General features: G+C 43.2%; 1 protein-coding gene across 3 annotated transcripts in view; it reads right to left on the minus strand.

Annotated features, from left to right (window-relative positions):
- LOC121900498 (pre-B-cell leukemia transcription factor 1) overlaps nucleotides 1–20,463 on the minus strand; it is a 65,516-nt gene that overhangs the window by 12,933 nt on the left and 32,120 nt on the right. For all 3 annotated transcript variants that reach the window (XM_042416899.1, XM_042416898.1, XM_042416900.1), the window contains exons 3-4: nucleotides 3,124–3,368; nucleotides 538–728 (exon numbers count right to left, since the gene is read on the minus strand). In XM_042416899.1, coding sequence (XP_042272833.1) covers nucleotides 538–728; nucleotides 3,124–3,368 — 436 coding nt within the window. The remainder of the gene's footprint in view (nucleotides 1–537; nucleotides 729–3,123; nucleotides 3,369–20,463) is intronic.

A 20,463-nucleotide genomic window follows, 5' to 3' on the forward strand; every position in this document is an offset into this window, starting at 1 on the left:
CTCAACCAGTGAAAGCTTTCCTCTTCCTTTCCCTTCCCCTTCCCCTCGCTGCACCGCCACAATCATTTGCAAGAGAATAGATAGGGAGCTTTGTAAGGGAGTGCATGCCTCATTTAAATGTTATGCCTCCAACTCAGAGTTTGAGTGAGATTTATCCTTGGAGAAATGTATGCAAATCCGAAGCACGCATCAAAAGGAACAAGCGATTACATTAAAAAAGGGAAACAGTTAGCGTTATGGAGCAAGCGGGGAACTCTTATTGGCCGGTGTGGCTGGGTATGCAGGTCCAAATGGCATCCATAGATGCAAACCAGCCCAACGTGTGTGGTAAATAGCAAAACAGCATGTGTTACAGCATGTTTATAGTATGATAGGCCTCCTACATCAGCCATTCATATGGATATGAGGCCGAGAAGAAAGCACATGATGAGGTATTTGCAGTGTTGTTAAATCGGGATGTTATTTGCAGCACGGAGCATGGTGTGCACGGTTTGAAAAGACGACCCGCACACACACGGTGTACACAAGGACACACACCTGGCATCGAGGAAGCGTGAGCGCAGGATCATGACGGCCTCGCAGGTGCTCTGCTTGAGCTGCATCTGGATGGAGCTGAACTTGCGGTGGATGATGCTCACCATGCGCTCAATCTCTTTGGGCGAAATCGGCCGTGTGCGTGACTGCTCTCGCAACAGGTTCATCACATGGGTGGTGAACTCGTTACACGCCTGTAGGGAGAAAGCAAACACACACACACACACACACACATGCACGCACACACACACACACAAGAATCAAAGAATGCACCAAAACACTTGCCTTGAGGTTAAATAACTGTGAATAAGACCTTAATTCATCAGTGTGACCCATTACAGTAACACACATCTGCACACACACAATAACATTCACTGTTTAGAATTCACAGACGAGGGAAATCAAAAAAAAAAAAAAAAAAAAAAAAAAAAGAGAGAGAGAGAATCCAGCTCTTTTCTTAATGTAGTTCTGGGGCAAGCTTTCTCACAGAGCCAAGGGGGAATATAAGCGCTGATATATTTCATATTTAATAGAAGTGGTGATGGCAGTGTGTTGAGAGGAACCAATGACAGCTGTTCCCTTCTCAGACACGCACTTTCACAGCATAGCCACCCTGAGAGACGAACACGCCGCGACGTTTCATTCATCCCCCCATGTGACACCAGGCGTGAATCTGCCACGATATTACACTCCGACTCTCTGTCTCTTACTGTCTCCTCTTCTTTATTTCTTCTCTTCCCTGTCGATCTCTCTCTGGATTTGGCCGTGTCAGGCTTTGTCTGTGTCTGTCTATCTGCATGTTCATCTGTCTCACTCACATGTATCTGAAAGGGATGCTATTGTCATGAATGCACCGGTTATCAAGGCAATGAGAGGAAATCATCCCCCCCCCCTCAACAGCTTTAAAGACTATACTTGGCATACACACACAGACACACACAACATGCTGCATATGCTGGACTATTCTGGGGTGAAACACACAATCGAAAGCTTTGTAGGGAAGTCTAACTGACAGCAACATATTTTGAGGAAACATAACAAGTCTACAAGGGTTGCAACCAAATCTTAAGACTGATCCTGCTTCACTGAAGACTTAAAACTGGATGAAAAAGTTCAAGTGTAGAGCGGAAAAGTCAGATAATGAATAATTAAATTGGTCAAACATTCGACAATATTTAATATTTACCTGAGGCTGTCAGTCTTACCTGCACTGACGCTGTGGCTTCTAATAGATGTAAATCAGTACTAGCAGTATATGTTTTCTATCAATGAATAATTTAGTCTAAAAACTGTCAGAAAAATGAGGAAAAATGAGCATTACAATTCCCAAAAGCCTTGGGTGCATCTTCAAATATCTTGTTTTGTCTGAACAACAATCCAACAAACAAAAGCTGCAAATCCTCATAAATGAGCTGCTGGAACTAAGCAACGTTTGGTATTTTTTCCTGAAAAATGACATTGCTGATTTAGCTTTCTCGACTGACTGACTGTTAACAGATTTGTTTCAGCTCTAACATACCCGACTTTCATTACAAACAGTAAGTATCCAAACCGGATGACCACAAAGCCAAGAAACATAAAACGATGTTAAAGTGAAATCCACTAAATTAAAGGGGAAGTCCAAAGATTTTGCGCATCAAGATCTGTTACTATTTACTTTATTATTCTAATGTTTCTAAAGTAGTCAGCACCCTATTACTGCTGAAACTACTGGTTGATTAATCAATCAGTTGATTGACAGAAAGTTATTCACCAACAACTCTACAACAAGACAACCTTGAATTCTGGGAAATTGTGATGGACATCTTTTGCTATTCTCTGACATCTTATAGACTTAACGATTATTAATGATTAATCAAAAAATAGATAAACCAATTATATAAATAATCATTAGTTGCAGTCCTTGCCCCTAGTGATGTCATCAGGGTTATCTCAGCTCACGCTTGGAGATGATGCATTAAACTAGGAGTGTGGAGTTTGAAAGCCTTGAGCGTTAACTAGGTGGGGAAGGGCAAAGAAAGTATGCACGCTTGCATTATGGGAAATGTAGGCACCGATATTGTAGGGCCTTGACCCAGACCAGCTTTAAGGAAGTGCAATACTAAATCTGTGGAGTAAGCTCTTAATATTGTTACTGGTGAGAGGGACATTTTTTGTCTGTGTGCTTTAATTGTAGAGAATTTTCAGAAACAATATGGTGAGACAAACATCAGTAAACTGCCTCACAGTACTTTGAAATTAGCTGAAGTCCATAAATGAAAATTAACCTAAATGAAATTTACTCACAAGTAGAGTTTAGTTGCATTCATCTGAGGAATATTGTCATTCATGAATGACTGATTTTCATTTTCTGTTATTTCTGCAAACTGTGTTTGTGCTTTTAATGTCTCTCTGAAGGCTTGTAACCTTGGAAAGCACTATTTAAATATTATCATTATTACTATTAGTATTATTGTTATTGTAATAGTAAGATGTGAGTTAGTCACAGACTGATTGGGATATCTTTTACAGTCTGTCAGGATAAGTCAATGGCTCAATAAAAACGAGCCGTCTAGTGTTCATATGTGCAGGCCGGTCTGCTGTCCTCACCTGTTCGTACTTCTCGAGCTCCGTGTGGTAGATCTGTCTGATCTGGGTCAGCTTGGCCCTGTAGTCGGAGTGCTCTGCAGAGTTGTCCGCCCCCGCTCCTCCCGAGGCCGCCGCTGCAGCCGCCGCCGCCGCCGAACCTCCACCTTTCTCTGGACCGGATACGCCCTCTGCCAGCAGCATGTTATCCAACCGCATGAGCTGGGGATCCGGGGGCTCCTCCTCCTGGGCGCCGCGGATACTCAGCACTGCAAATGACAGGAACAAGTCAGAGGTCAGTCATAAAGGTCACACCTACAATGGCGTGATGCACCGTAACAAGCTGTCAGCTGCAGAGCCTGACTGCGTGGCTGACACCGCCGAACTGCATCCACACATCCACCAGCTCAGAGTGAGTGATGCAGGATGGTGTAGAAACAGGCAGACACTTAAGCAACACTCCAGAAACTAAAACTGATTTATTTTCTTTCATTAGTACATGAAAGCGTCTTTGGGTTTTGGTGTACAAGAATTATTAAAACAATTCCAGATCTGTACATAGAGAGGATGTTTGCTGTGTCTCTGAGTATTTTTTGAAATTCAAATCCCCTAAAACTCATCTTTTCAGATGCTTAAAGATTTATAGTTTAGTTGGAAAAAGTGTTTCCGTTTCCACAGGAGCTGGGTCTGTGTTGTGTGATGGTGGGAAAATGTTTTAATCATTCATTTCAAACTTACACATCACATATATTGGATTTAAGTTGAACTGAAAATTAAATCAGATATTGATTTTGTTTAGAATGGATACAAAGCCTCATTGTTACAAATGTTTTGTTGCTGGGCTCAATAATCAACTTTTGTCCACTCGTTGCACTCTCTATCCTTTCACCAAAAGACACAAAACTCTCCATAAAGATGCTCCGGCTTCCTCCGCTGTAAAATCCAGACAGTTGATTGTCTTGAATTGGAAATCCAGCCATGCACCCTCCCATATAAACTGGATGCCTGATTTAATGAGCTACCCTTGTTTTGAGAAGATAAGGTACTGGAGAGATTATAAAGCAGATTTTTTTTTTTTATATTAGGAACCACTATCTCTCTCCCATCCTCTCTTACTGCTGCTGGGATCACTCCTTTAACCCCAGTTTCCATTTTGATGTAAATCAATACTCTAGAAACCTTGTGTCTTCTACTATTTTCCCTCACTTCCATCTCTTTCACTATTAGCATTGTTTTTTTTAATCATTTTAAAAAATACATGATTTTAGTTATTAGTTTGGGATTAGTTATGATGTGATTGTTGTGTTCTTGAGCATGTTTTGAAGTGGTTTGAAAAAAAAATCCTGTAAAAAGAGTCTGATTTATTTTCATTAGTAGAAAAGTCCAACTACAGTATACTTCTTAATTTGTTTTTCAAATATACATGTAGATTTGATTGGTTGGCATACAGCAGACTGGAGGGAGAAATAGACAAGGAAAGAGAGAATAACACGTGATAAAGATTTCACACCTGGATTCACACCTTTTAAGTGACCTGATGTGATCTGATGCAACAATGTTCATTCAGTTATAAAGAATTCTAACTGACATCTTCGCAATGTCAAGTGTTACATGGTACAATAAATGCTAATCTTGAGATCAACAACAATAACCTGGATGGATGGATACCTCTGCCTTCCACTAGAGGTCTCCCTTGCCATTCTTTAGGAGCGTCAAATCCCACCTTCCATTTTCTGAGGTGAAAACACTCACAAGCTCTGACTCGTTCTCCTCCATCTGAGAAGCATCCATTTCAATATAAAACACCTCCTTCTGGGTGGAGTGTGCTGCTGCTAGGATCTAAATTGATCCCAGAGTGGTCATCGAAAGTGCATCGACGGCAGCCGGCGTCATCGTTACAGGGCCTCGGCCATTGAGCTAACATGAGATGCGACTTGGTGACTTTATGCCCCTGTGTGTGTCGATAGCCATTTAAAACGTTACCACTTGTCATTTGTCTCATTGCCAGTGAATGAGAAGGGACAGGCAGGGAGCACTTCATTAATTCAGAGACAATGGGAGTGCTTGGTGCATTAACCCCAGACTGCTGTCCGGGTTGGTAGGCCTGGGCAGGGGGTCACTGGGATGAGAATGAGGCCTGCTGCACTAGCAGAGGAAGAGGAGGGGGCTCCCTCCGTCACCCCCCCGGTCTTTAAGTGGACTGGAAATGCAAATATGGCAACTGTTGGCGAGTGGAAGGGGTCAGAGGTTCAGGCCACGGGCTCAGCAGGAGGTAGATTGAGTGTGGGAGGAGTGCTGGAGGAGGAGGAGGAGGAGGAGGGTGCCTCTTGGGATGGCAGGACTGTACAAACATCCTGTCTCATTACCCAGACTCCTTCATCACTCTGGTAATGTATGGACAGGCTTGGAGGGGAAATCTCGCATGGCTTCACACCCTGCTTACCTCTGCGCCGCCGCAACTGCAACCCCGTTATGACCCAATCAAACCTGCTCCATCAGAAACTCTAAACCCGCCTGTCCGCTTTAGTTAACGTACATCAGCAGAGGCCCCCGCCGCTCCCCGGCTCCTGAGCGCTCACCAGTATAGAGAGGCAGTTCTTTTCTATAGTTACCACCTCATAAATACCAGACTGAAGTGGGTGTTAAAATGTGAGCACACCACAATATCCCATGGAGGGAAATGAGCTGCACTTTCTGGAAGTAATTTTTAGTTGGAAAACAACTCATGGCAGCGCAGACTTTGAAGACGAAGAAAAAAACTGACAATTCTGACAAAAGATGCACAATAAGAAGCCACATTAGGTACTTCAGTGTGGACTGTTACAAGGCTCGGAATATTCAGAGAGTGTTGATTTCTAAATTCGGCCTATTGTTTTTAGACATCTCACCTGACCCTGTCCATTGAAAACAGAGGAAGGGGAAAAATGTCACTAAATAATGAGCAACAGCACAATCCAGAGAACACCAGCACAAAAATATGTAAGGGAGGAAGCTCTTCTCAGATGTTTCTACCGAAAAACCGAGGCCGGATTTCTTCCCAAACTCATAAAACGTCTAGACTGTCAAATGAAAATGGAACATAAAAATTCCCAGTGTCCACAAAACCATTCGATTCGTGTCTGCCAAGTTCCAGCTTAACATTCATGAAGTGTTTATTTAACTTGGCTTAAAGCACCTCCAACATCAGTCTTACAAGAGCGGCTGTTGCAGAGAAGGTCATTTCTTAGGAGATCTCTTGGAAGGGGAAGAGAAGGGCCGCCTTTTTTAAAAGGATGGAATAACAAAGGTCATGTGCAAATGAAAAGCAAACGACTACATTCAACACCGCTGTGAATTCTATACAGAGGTTTTTGCTCAAAATAAATAGGTAAACATGCTGAAAGTGTGCCTTAAACTGACAATTAACACAAACTCCGACGTTATCCCCAGGCCTTGCTTGTTGACATGAGTCTACCCTCGCTAATCAGGCGCATATCACATCCTCTCCTCGTGTACAGCCCAGATCCCAGCTCCATCCTTGCTGCTGATCCAGCTGTCTTGGAGAGCATCTGTCAGGAGGGACCCAGGAAGGAACAATGCATTACGCCATGTTGGCTGTGTACTGTCATCCCTCATTGACAGCACATTGTCACACTTACACAGTGTCCTCTGAGCTGGGAACAGGCTAAGTAGCTGTTGCCTATAATATCAGCTTTTCCTGCCTCCTCTTACCATACAATCTGATGGGAACCTACTCCGAGTGGGGTTAATGTGGATTCTGCGAGGAGTATGTGACGGTGCTCATTTTGAATTTAAGTGACTAATCAGTGCAATCCGTATAACGATGACAGACGTGATGGTTACAACCTCTTGTCTTGCGATGGGTCGTTTTCCCCACGTGGAGAAAAACTGCAGACCTGCAGTGTTCGGAAGAGAATGTCTGATGGAAGCAAATGATGATTTATTTATTCCACCCTGAACCTAAAGCACATAATTAAAACCATGGAGGGATTATCTCAAACAAATAAAATTAATAAAGAAAAGAAAGGGATAATGTGCTTCCATAAAATTGGCTTTGCTGTGGGTCATAATTACACGACTCAGTGAGGGCCACTTTATTGGCTAATGGGAGCCTAATTGATTCATCCTAATGTTTTTCGAGCCTTGGGTCTGCTGGGCACTCCCTGTCCAATAGTGCTGGTGAACTTACTTAGCCACCCGCAGACAAACACTGAAGGTTCTCCCAGGGATAAACAATTATCTGTGTGTGTGCGTGTGTGTGTGTGTGATTTGGACCGCCCTCCCCCCCTCAGTGAACACACATTTTCTGTATGTCTCTAATGGATGCCATTTCCCTCTTGGAGGCGTTTCAAAGATGGCTTGTTGTCAGACGATGCCTTATTCCTTCCTCCTGTTGTTGACAAGCAATTCTCAGAAGGAGGTTTGCGCCAGGCTTTATCGCTTTGCTTTATTTTGTGTGTTAATATGAAGAAAAACACGGGATTCTTGCATCGATTACTTTTCTAATAACACACAGAATGCAGGATTGTGGTGTAACGTTGGAGGGAAATCTCAACATATGTAAATCCATTGGGTCAGGATGCACTGGTCGCTGGTGGTTTTACTGCTTTGTCTACACACAGCAAGACAAAATGTCACAGACCGAGAACACAAGAAAAGTAAACTGCAATGGGAGAAACATGACATTTATTTAACCTTGCAACATCTGGCCTTTTACAAATCAAATCGATATTTAATAAAATCCCCAGGCAATTGGCTTTTGGAGAGGTGGATGTTTAACTGTCTGGTCGTTTATCTGGGAATATTTATTTCATTTCCGCACAGCTGAGGGAAAAAGCTTTTGCTCTTTGAGGATAAGCTTGGAATATCATGCTCGCAGATGATTTACGTCCCTATTTGGGGGAGAGCAGCTTGCCTAAACCCCCGTCTTCTCCCCCCTCGTTGCTTGTTTTCAGCAAGCACATGTGTAACGTTCCCCATATATTAGTCATTCGAGAAGATTGGCTCGTGGCCTCATATGAAGACGGGTGTGGGTATTAAAATATTAATTGAACTACTTGCAACAGAGATACATCATTTCAAAGCAGCTCAGAGTTTGGGGTGAGTCTTAATTGAACAAAGACCAGAGAATAAACGCTTTCTCCTCTCTGAAGGGGAATGAACCGTGGCAAAACAAAAGTGGGTTGGCAGCCTGGGGCTAGCATCATAACTAGCTTCTTTGGAGAAATGTTATCAGTGGGGAAGGACACAAGTCCAGTATAGATTGTCATATCATCCCGCCATACATGACAGGAGTTCATAAATGTGAAAAATATTAAAATTGACAGCAAATACAAACAAGAGCCAGTTCTAAAAATACACTTTTGAGTCAGTGACAATATTTGGGATTGTATCAAAAGCTTGTCAGGGGATTAAGATTTCTTCCAGGACACTGCTTGCATCTTCAAAATGATTCAGTTTTTTATGGCATAACAATATCAGACTCAAAGAGTTACAGCACACCATGCTCTGCAGTCCAGATATCTTATCCTATCAGATTAACGGAGGCAAATGGCAGGCTGTCAAAAACCATTACCATATGTAATACCCTTCTAGATTTCGAAGGCATGTCGACAGGGACTGTTGGCATGGCAGCCTGTCATGGCGAGCGGGTGATTGGGGGAAAGCCTGATGTTTAATTAATGATGTTGGGCCGTTCTGTCACAGTTAGCGAGATGGACGGTCAAACATAAAGGCCTCTGACAGAGATTTGGTGCCTCGGTTCAAACTGGCGGACACCTTTGGAGGCTCTCCTTTCTGCACCCAGATGCTGAAATGTGATCCGCAGTGTTACGTCACGGGTAGCAGCACAGGGAGAGTCGGCCAAAAGTGACACGCGATGCCGGTCAGGTGACAGCATGTCCAGGCAGATCAACAACTGCCTGGCTTGACATTTCTAAGAGCACTTTGATTAGAAAGGTGAAGGGCACAAGACTTTAAAGTGACAACCCGTGATGTTTTCATATTAGTTTTTCTGTTCTGTCGTTGAACAATATGACCCGATAGTAATTCAGCTTAAACATAGTTAATTAAAAACTTTTGCTGTGTCAGGTAGGTCTTTCCTGAGAAAAAAAAATCATCTGGTACACAGGAAGTAATGTTTCCTCTGTTTGTAGCAGCAGAAATAGTGGTTTGTTTATGGGGAAAAAGAGAAGAAATTATCATTGCTAAAAACAAAAAAATGTAGCTACTATGGTATTTTCAAAAAATACTCAGAGAAAATGTGTTTAAACGTGGGGAAAGAAACAAATGTTCGATTTACTGTATAATGTTCTTTTTTAACTCAAAATTCACAGTGTACAGGCTGGGCTATTGTTGCTCCCTTTGTTAACATAAAATGGAGAAAACTAGTGAACCACGCTGAGCAAATGACCATAACACCAAAAGATCTGAGAGGTAATATGAGGAAACATTTTGGATTTGACACCATAAATGGAAAAAAAGTGGATAAAGGTACGGCTGTTTGCTGACTTTATAAAATGAAGCAGCCTGCAGGTAATGTTAGCTTGTCACTCAGTAAGCTAGCTGAATGAATACGTGAATGAATGGAACAACGTGAATTCTACAATGCCATTTAAGATGTGGCTTGCGTTCAAATTAATACAAACAAATTAGATGTGATTTTTTGAAAAAGTGACAGCCCTAGTATCCATCAAGACTCAATCTTCATTCAATCTGATTCTGATGTAAAATATTGTATCAGCAAATTTTAATATAACTTTGATGGCTTCCTGTAGTATTGAAAAATGGCATAAGGTATCTAAATCATTGCTGAGGAAATACAATAAGCACATTAAAAAAAAAAAAAGTCTCTTAAATATTTATAATGTTATCTCATGTGTAGCTCTTATATCTTTTACCAAATAGAGGCATGATGTAATCCTGTCTCAGATAATCATTCCATCCTTAAAAAAAGACTAGTGTGTCTGGTGAAAGCGAAATGCTTTTGCATAATTAACCCTTTTTGGTCAGGCTGTGGTCGACCTGTCTGCTTGAATTTACAGTACAGTGACAGCTCTGGCCCTATTTGTTTGCATTGGTGCTTCAGTGGGCACACTTCATTGTGGCTTCAGCAGTTAATAAATCACAGTAGAAGCCCCCTCTCTCGACGCCAGCCTGTGCTACGGTGGTCCTGTCACAAGGCAGGCACCAGAGCCGAAGCGACAGCTACATGCTAATTCTACATCGGCATAATTCATTATACAGTCGCAAGTGTACTGGAATGGAAAGAGAACCAACATACACCAGGAGGAAGACGACAGGCATCAAACTGTTAAATCCAGCTCCCTTTAAGTCCCCTCTGTTTGCCTTTGCAAAGATTCAAGTCTTTAAACTCCTGCAAACAATATAAAATTATACTTCACTTATTACATATGCACAAAAAGCACTTTGGGATGTGCAAAGAATAAAATAATTTTACTGCATTTGCTCTCAAAGCGTAGCCACAAAGTCATGTAATTCATTTCAGGGGAAAAAGGTTAACAGACAATATCAAAGAGGTTAATGGACAATGAAGACAATTAAGAAGCAACTGAGCTCCTTAACAGTGTTGTTAAAGAAATCTGCCTTTTTATGAAATATGGTAATCTATACCGCCACTTCCTGTAAGTCAATGCAAAAGCCAATGTAAAATGACATATCAAAAGGTATAACGGCAGCTATTGCACTAAAGGGGAAATTAACAAAAAGATAAAGAGTCAATTAAACCGATAAGGCCTTGTGCTCTTCAGAAGGTGAAAACCAAGGGGAGTGGAGCTGACAGCCTTCACATTAAAGCGCTTTGCTGCCTTCTCATCCTTTCTGTGGCCCCTTCGCTTTGTAACCACCACTTCAGAACTGAAAGAAGCAGCACTCTCTGTTAAGAAAGCCTGATCACACACACGCTCCTTCTCAGCAGATACCACTAATGAAGGTAATTAGAATTAGGTCCACCAAGGCCTCAGGGCCACGAATAACGATGTAGCCTTTCATACAGTGGACGTACACTTCCTACTGGAATTTACATGAAAAATGATTTCCATTACTCAGTATTCACTTCTGTCTGACACTTTTTTTATGAAAAACTTTTCTGTGTGAGAATGGTACATTTGACCTAATCTCAGTGCATTCAGGAGGAAGTTTAGAAACTAGCAGCCTCAGGCTTGCTTCTATGCCTTATTCTATCTACATGGTGAGTGCACACAAATTTTTCAAAAAAGTTTCAATATTTTTTATTGCATAACAGTTTCCTACTTTTTTTGGCTTATGACCCTTTAAAAGGGATGCAAAGCCTTCTTGCAAACCCTTGTCACAGGTTGCATATGTCTGTGAGCTGTGGGCTGTTTGAGTGATTTTCCTTTCTCAGATGGTTTCATTTTCATATTTTTTACCTGAAAAGGTCAAACTGTCCAGTATCTCACAAGAAATAAAACAAAGATACTAAAAAATGTACATGTCGACATGTAATTTTGGTTTGGTAAAAATGTCTTTTTCTCAAGTGTGAAAGTTCACTCTTGGTCTTGTAAATAGCTTGACAAAGTCATCTTAACAGAAAGTACATTTACAAGCTTCGTCTGAACCTTTCAACCACATCTCATGGTTTTCATCAGGCTTTGTCCACTGGTGAAGCTGGTAAGATGTAGAAAAAAACTAGTAAGTGGAGCTTGAGTTACGATTCCACAGTCAAATGTTTTTTCTTTTTTTTTTTCTACTGTTAATCATTTGGGGACCGCTCCAATCTATCTTGACCCCAAAGTTGGGCACTACTGAACTAAAGGACAACCCTTCCATCAATGTGTTTGAAAATCATGTTTCAATGAGCAAGTTTTTTTCTTTACTGGAAAATAATGAGGCTTAAACTTGAATAAATGTCTTACAGTCAGACAGAGATTTGGAATCCAGCAAAGTTTGGGACAACTTTGTGTTGTTGCTGGACCCAGCAGCATCTGTCAGTGTCAAAATGTCTTTCTCAATCGTTTCCCATTTTATTGGCGATCAAAATCTGTTGCTGGATGATGCGATACAAGCTGAAAAGTTTGGACTTGTCTTAACTTTTTCTGGTACACTGCTCTGCTATGTGACAGGCCCTCTGCTCTGGCTATGGACAGGACACAATAGTATACAGAGGAGAAGGTCTGTTGTTTTTTCACATGGCTAGTGCCAACCTGAGAGTCACTCCTGCTTTGTGGTTGGCTTTTTCAAACATGCGATTTTGGGAATCTCATACCATTCATTCCCCACTCTTTGATTCCTACTTCCTGAACCCAGTATTCTAAACTTGCAATTTCAAAAACTGCCAAGATTAAGAAAAAAAGTCATCGTTCACCCAAGTTTATTCAAAATCAGACAAAAGGTCTCTATAATACTGCCTGTGATTAAATGCAGTATAATGCAGGAAGTCAGGTTGGGTTCATTTCACTATGTGACTTCTCAGCCCACATAAAGGATGGGTAGCAGTTAAAGAGCATCCAGACAAGTGTCCTGCGTGTCCCACATGAGATAGCGAGCGTCCAGCAGCGTGCACCAGACTGGGGCCATCCATGGCCTCAGGCAGTGTGTTGACTGGGCCTGCCATGTCATTAACAGTTGCCTTGATCTGCTCTACCTTATTAAAGCCATTCCTTCAGGAGAGCAGACGAGCATGTCACAGTGTGAAACCAGGCCAAGGAGGGAAGGTGACCACACTGCCACCCTCAGCTTGTGCAAGGGGTGAGGTGGGGGGGGGGGGGGGGGGGGCACGAACACAGTGCAGCGGCTTTGTTGTCAGCCTCATCCCGGACCCCCTGATGTCCCTGTGATTCCCTTGTCAGTCTGTGTTAATGGAACTCACAGTGGTTATGCTCCTTCACATTCTTATCTCCTGTAGCAGGATAGTCGCACAGCCCAGCAGTGTCTGTTTAGCCTCGGCTGACCAGGAGCGGTTTGGAGACAACTGCTGTGTTGAATATTGACAATGTGTCTCCTCTTAGCAACAACGTGTCCAGGATGACTCCTATTTAGGAATACAGAGACTCAACCAATCTACATAAACATTCAGTACAAACTGGCTTTGTACTATTTGACCAGTATTAACTGATGCAGAGAATTATTAGAGGTTAACTTCCTTTGACTGGTGTGCTCATGAGTAAGAAAGCTACAGCATAAACCCACAGGAGCATCCGACTGGGAAGCCCGGCGCCTTCCAGCTCTGTCCCATTCCATCTATCTGACTACACACACTTGTGTGGTATTTTCCACAGAGCGCAGCTCTCCTACTGCCAACCAGTTTATGTAAAAGTGATTAACAGTAATTAATCCTTAATCACCATGATTAGCCAAGTCGCAGTAAATTAAGCCACATCTGGAGCAGCTGAGGGCTTGTGAGTGGCAGCAGGCATGCTGAGTGTGAATGCCACTGTTTACCGAGGTCTACCTGAACCATCTGAAAGCAAACAGCAGAACACTCATCTCAACTGCTTTGTGCTGTTCAGTGGTGTGTACATTCAGACAGTGCCCCTCCAAGAACAAATCCTTTTATAGCTGTGTTATGAACACACAGAAAATAAACTAAATTCATACAATCATAAAGATTTGTGCAATTATTCTTGATAATTATTAATATAACTACAATGTAGACCTGTTGTATAACACAAAAAGATATGCTGATACTGACATAGCAGTGAAAAGCCACTATCGGCCCAATATGTCAGCCCCATTGATTTATTGGTTTACTCTGTTTACTACTGAAATTCTGCAGCCTGAAAATATTTGTGTACCTACAAATATACAGTACAAGTGGACCTTGTCTTCTTTGTATGAAGACATTTAGATTTTCTTTTGAGGATTTTTTTATACGATGGCCCACACTAGCCTTTTATCCTATTTGTAATCTTTTGTCACAGCAAAACGGCATATTTTATACCAGATTTTCAACATTTCCTTGCTGTGAAATTCTTTTTGGTATCTGTTATGATACCAAAGTGATAGTTGTTAAGCAGAAAGCATTTAAGTCATGGTACTGTAGTAACTGAAAGTAAAAGTTCTTTTTTAAAAAATATCCTTAATTTTTGCCATGCTGTTTCCTATTTCATAAATTGCTCATGTGTAATAATTTTACAACAGATAAGTACTATAGAACAATTAGGTGCTTGACTATATATGATAATATAATGTGTTAAAGTGTTCTATGAGTACATTAATGATCTCTGAACACTTACATTTCATTTGAAAATTTTAGGGGAATCTGCGTTGACTAAAAAAGCCTTCCAAGAAACACAGAAACTGACCTTCAACATCTACAGTAAACAGACACCAGAGCAGATTCCCCACATTCACAAGGACACACACACACACACACACACACACACACACAGCCTCAGCGCCTTCTGTGCACCCGCGCTGCATCGTTGATTGGCTGAGTTGCCTGAAGATGTCTCGGTGCGGCGGCGCCTCTCTGTAGCTTTTTTCTGCCAGATAAATGATGCAGGAGGACTGGTTGTGTGCCGGGGAACTGGTTCCATCACAGCGGGTGTGCTGTGTCTCTTAGCCCAATGTTTCTCTTGTGCCCCCCCTGGAGAGTTTCCTCCCTGCGCCCCAGTCTCTCCCTGTTACACAGCTCCAGATTAATTACACACTTTAATGAGCTGAATTATTAATGGGGCTCTTACTTGGCAGTTTAAGGAAATGCAGAGGAGAAGACAGTGTTGAGCATCGGGATTCGGGGCTCTCATTAAAACATCACACGACGCCTTTGGGACCGGTGTTATTTAGCTGGAGAAATAATAGGATTTGGTATTTTACATATCAGGAACAGTGAAGCTGCTTTGACTATGAATCCACAGCGAGAGATAGAGAGAAGAGCCCTGCAGAGGCTCGTGCACAACATTATGTCATTATGATTGCAGGCCCAAGGAAAATAAAAGGCTATCTAATGCAGCCACTAGAAAAGGTTTCCTCTCTGATTGTTCAGCACAGATGGGAGCAATATTATCTGAAATGAGGTGGACTAAAGCAGGAAGTGAAATGAATGAAAAGAAAGGCAATTTCTTGGTGAATATGTCTCATTCCCTCCTTCTTCAAAAGGGACGTTCTTTTTATCTCGCACAACTGTAACACTTACGGCGGCGAGAATGTTCTTCAAAATCGGAAATATGGAACATTGTCATTGTGAAAGCTGCAAAAAAAGCTGCTGAGAAAATGAGATTATTCACATATCACACTTGCTGATAAGAGAAAATCCAACAGTGAAGAGACAGGAAATGAAACCAGGAAACAAGTTCCAGAGTTGTTCCTGCAAGTCTAAATTTATATTTCTGCTGGAGCAAAATTCAATCTGCTCAATGCGTCTATGCATAACACGTATATGCATGTGTCTGTTCAATAAGAGTGTTACGATGTGTGAACAGGTCTGACACTGTGAAGCATTCTTAAAGCTCACATATGTGATCTGACAGTGTTGTGAAAAGAACAGAAAGAAGGCGACTTGTTCTCTAAACACACTTTAATGTGTCTGTCTCTTCTCTATTTTTGACAAAGCATCTTTATCAAGAAGCTGCTCATATTTCCGGTGTGATGATTGTGTTTATCCGACAGGTTCACTGTGATGGCTGCTGCACTAACACGAGCTACATGTCTTGAGAGCATCGTGCGTCTTTCACGCTCGCTCATGGAATCCACAGTGGGATCCCAAGGGATCACTCTCTCTCTATTTGTGTACAAGCTGCTGCCAGCGCCGACTGTTCCTGGTGTTTGGGAGGAAACAATACCAGACTCATTGCACAGTCAGATTATATTACAGCCCGATGCTCTGCATGACTAGGACTCTGAATGGATTTTGGGTTTATTGCCATATTTGGGAGGACACTTGAGGAAAACTGATGACATAGCGCCTGACGAATAAGATTGAAATCTGACTGATGACTTCGCCTCTGCATCTCAGTGATATGGTATTAGCACAAGTCCCTGATTAGTAATCACCATGAAGTGCAATCAGATGACCTAGAATGGCCTGTGTGACCACGCAGCCAGCCCCTGCAGCTCCAGACACAAAGCCCTGGGGACACCACTAACACCACAGCACAGCAAACACCCCCCTGTACCACACAAGTTCCTGCTTGGGCAGAAAAATAAATAAAAAATAGCCGAACGGCTCATTACATGGGTCCTATTTGGGTCAGGGAGCAGATGCAAATGTAGGTCAGAAGGAACCCCTGTTGTCAATCAAGAAAGAGAAAAGGGTGGAGTAATGGAGGAGGATAAAGATCGCGCCTGCTGCTCTTCACAGCCCATCCCCAAGGACGAAGGGTATCAAATTATACGCAGCGAGGAGGAGTGGCGCTAAGCTTCAATGAGGAAACTTAATTAGACTCATGCTTGTGAGGTTAATTTGAGCTAACTGGCGCGAGTGAAAAAGCATTAAAATGTGTCTGTAGCAGGACTGATCCAACACTCCACATCAAGCTCTGTTTTCAGTCTCGTGTCACTGGGCCATATATCACCACCGCACCAGTAAAGCTGTTTTCCATCTACTGTAGCCTATCCTGTATGGTGTGCAGTTGGATGATGAGGCCAGTCTGACCTACATGCTGCAGACCTCCAGAGAGTCCAGGATCATCCTGCAGCCCAAGAGGGAGTAAACTGTACACTTTAAGTCACCTTGAAGCAGGATCCGTTGTCACATTTCCATGCTTTTTCCTTTTTAAGCGCGGAGTGCATCATCTTTTCTTACTCTTGCACTTTTGGCCAATTCCTGCTCCTCTCTGAAAATCTCACAGCAGCAGCTCCTCCAACTCTGTAGCACTTCATTTCACCTCACACTGAGCTTAGATGCAGCGCTAACTGCCTCGAGGTTGACACTTGTCTGAATAATGTTATGCTAATGCTCCAGTCTACCTGTATTTACCCCTAAGTGCAGCAAGCAATCTGTTGATTGCGAGAAAGCAATTTTCCTGAAAGAGAGGGAGAGCGGGCGGCGAGAAAGACTGAATGAGAGGATAACAAGAGATCTTCTTTAAGCTGTGGCAAAGCAATTTACAGAGGACGACAATTTTCTCCAGCTCTGAAAGGAGCGCTCTCTCTAATTGTGCCTACGCAGAGCCATCAAGATGGGGATACAGAAAATAGCAGAGCAAGCTCACACATATCCCAGAGCAACTTAGAGGTACAAGCAGGAAAACAGCTATAAAAACCTTCCTTTTATTTAGTCAGGAATATGTTTTTAAATAAATTGAGATGCCCATTCCTTCTGTAGAATGTGAAAAAAAAGAATAGCTCACATGAACACCGTAGCAGCATGTATGTATTATGTTTTCCAGCTCATTACTTTTAGGTTCTACATTATATGTAACAAAGAGTGACCAAATATGATGACATGCATAAGAGAGAATGCCCTCCATCTTCCTGCTCTTGTTTCTTTTCTCATGCACAGGCATTCTGAAACTCCAAATGCTACAATGATGAATGGGGACATTGTCCTTTTAATTTGTTTGTTGGTCCTTGTGTTGCCCAAGAAGGCAGATGTAGAAATTAATTGCTCGTTCTGACAAGGAGTGGGGCTGGTGTTGTGTGGTGTGTGTGTGTGTGTGTGTGTGTGTGTTTGGGGAGGGGAGGGTGACAAGGCTTCTAAAAATAAAGCAGCAGAACCATGTGTGTGTGGTGCCAGATTGGGCTCAGTGCTGTGCTCGTCTCGCTCTGGCTCGACTTCTATCTGCCCGTGTGATAAAGCTGCTAACAGGCCTTTATCGGGGAGCAAGGGGAAATATGTTCCTGCCAGATTAGGCCCCAGACTCTGCCAAGGTTATAAACAGCCTGTTATCTGTGTCCCAAACAGAGTAATCCACGCTCTATCAGCACCCAAACATATGGGCCACACAGAGCAGAGATAGCCTCTGATGGACACTTGGTTTTAATTGCAATGAGAGCCAGCGGAGCATCGCTGGGAGAGAAAGAGGACATAAAAAAGGTCTGTTATTGTGGACATCTCCCAGCCCCGGTATAACTGGCCGACATTCACAAAGACCAACCTCGACCTTTCTGCAATCCTCAGGAAATAGAGCCACTGGCAGGCTTTCTTGACCATGGTGTCTGTGAGTAGTGACCAGGAGAGGTCCTCGGTGATGTGCACATCGAGGAACTTGAAGCTGCTGACCCTTTCAACCTCAGCATCACCAATGTGGAGAGGAGGTGTCCACCCCCTGCTGTCTCCTCTAGTCCACGATCATCTCTTTAGTTTTACTGACGTTGAGAGAGAATGTTGTTGTCATGGTACCAGCTGGTTAGTCTCTTCACCTCCTCTCTGTAGGCTGTCTCATTGTTGTACGTGATGACGCCAAGGATGGTTGTGTCGTCAGCAGACTTAATGATGACATTGGAGCTGTGCTTGGCAGCACAGTTGTAAGTGAACAGGGAGTACAGGAAGGGGCTGAGCACATAGCCCTGTGGTATGCCTGTGTTGAGTATCAGTAAGGAGGTGTGGCTGCCAATTCTCACCACGTGGGGCCTACCCATTGACCCATCAGGAAGTTGAATATCCAGCTGTAGATGGAGGTCTCCAGTCCAAAATCAACAAACTTAGAGACATGTTTTGAGAGAATGATGGTATTTAATGCTGAGTTGTAATCAATGAAGAGCATTCTCACATATGTGTTCCAGGTGGATAAGTGCAGTGAGTGTCGCCAACGTGATGGTGTCATCCGTGCCCCTGTTTCGTCTTCATGCAAACTGACAAGGGTCCAAGGTGTAAGAAAGGGAGGAGCAGATGTGGATTTTGACTAGTTGCTCAAACCACTTTATGATGACTGATGTCAGTGCGACAGGGTGGTAGTTGTTTAGACAGTAGGCCACTGGTTTCTTAGGGACAGGAATGATAGTGGATGCCTTGGAAGGGGTGGGGACCATGGACTGACTCAGGGAGAGGTTGTTGGTGAACACCTCTGCCAGTTGATCAGCACATGCCCTGAGAGCCTGGCCTGGGATACCGTCCAGCCCCAGAACTTTGTGAGGGTTGACCCTTCTGAAGGACCGTCTCACTTGGCTGTTTCTCGGGTCAATGTGGCAGCCTCCCTGCCCAACTGAGCATGAAAGATGTTGAGCTTGTCCAGTAGTGATGTGCTGGGCTGAAGAATGTCCTTGTTTTTCCTTTTGTAGTCTGTGATGCAGCATAATCCACTCCACATATGTCTGGGATCAGAGCTGTACTAGTTGGACTCCACTTTGTCCCTGTAGGCCCTCTTGGCATCCCTGATGGACTTCCAGAAATCATAACTGGCTGCTTTGTAGGCATCAGGGTCCCCTGCGTTGAAGGTGGTGGTCTGTGCTTCGAGTTTATCGCAGATCTCTCAGCTGACCCAGGGTTTCTAGTTGGGGTAGGTGCAGATGATGGCTTTTGGAACATCGTTGATGCACTTACTTAAATAGTCTATGACAGAGTCTGTGTATTCACTGATGTTGCCATCAGCTGCGTCCTCAAACATCCACCGGTCAGTTGGATGTTGGAGTCAAAGCAGTCCTGTAAGAACCCCTCAGCCTCTTTTTTCCATTTGTAAATTACTCTCGAAACCAGTTTTACCTGTTTCAGTTTCTGCCTATATGCAGGCAACAGTTGGATGGAGCAGTGGTCTGCCTTTCCAAAAGCAGGGCAGGGGAGGGGTTTATAGCAGTGTCTGAATGGGGTGTAAGGCCGTATTCAGACCAAATCAGGCGTTGCGGCGAACTGCTGCAAGGTTGAGTGGAGGTGTGTGGGGGTGTGGGCATGTTTGTGCTCTAGAACGTAACAGCTGTGAAACAATCAGAAAATAACGTTTTCTTCTCTCTGTCTCTCTCTCGCTAGTGCTCTCAGCTCTCTCTCACTCTCTTTTTATCTCATCTTTTTAAAAAAAGCTTGACTTTACTTTCAACATTATCAAATGAAGAGAAATGTCCTCCCCTCCTCCTAGTAACGTCTTTGTCCTCCCTCATGGCAGGGTTGTACAGCTCTGATCTTCACCGGCTGTGCTTGGCCACTGCAGCCTTCAGCTGCAGTGACGTTGGGTTGCATTTCTCCAAAAATTGACTCTCAATCAACTTTCACGCCGCAGGCTGGTGTGGTGCCATTACAGCCAAAACCCCTGCGGCCTAAACGCACTACCCCCATTCAAATGAATGTGAGGACTGGCGTTTTTCGCTGCACTGCCGGCTTTGGTCTGAATACAGCCTAACAGTGATCCACGGTCTGCTCTCCCCTGGTGGGAAAAGTGATATGTTAATAGTATTTCGGGAGAACCATGTTGGCTCTGTTAAAGTCTCCCAAAACAATGAACGCACACTCTGGGTGTGAGTTCTTGAGTCCATTTACAATCCTATTCAGCTCATTCAGGGCTAAAGATTTATCTG

Source organism: Thunnus maccoyii, chromosome 7, assembly GCF_910596095.1.
Source record: "Thunnus maccoyii chromosome 7, fThuMac1.1, whole genome shotgun sequence".
NCBI classification, from domain to species: domain Eukaryota; kingdom Metazoa; phylum Chordata; class Actinopteri; order Scombriformes; family Scombridae; genus Thunnus; species Thunnus maccoyii.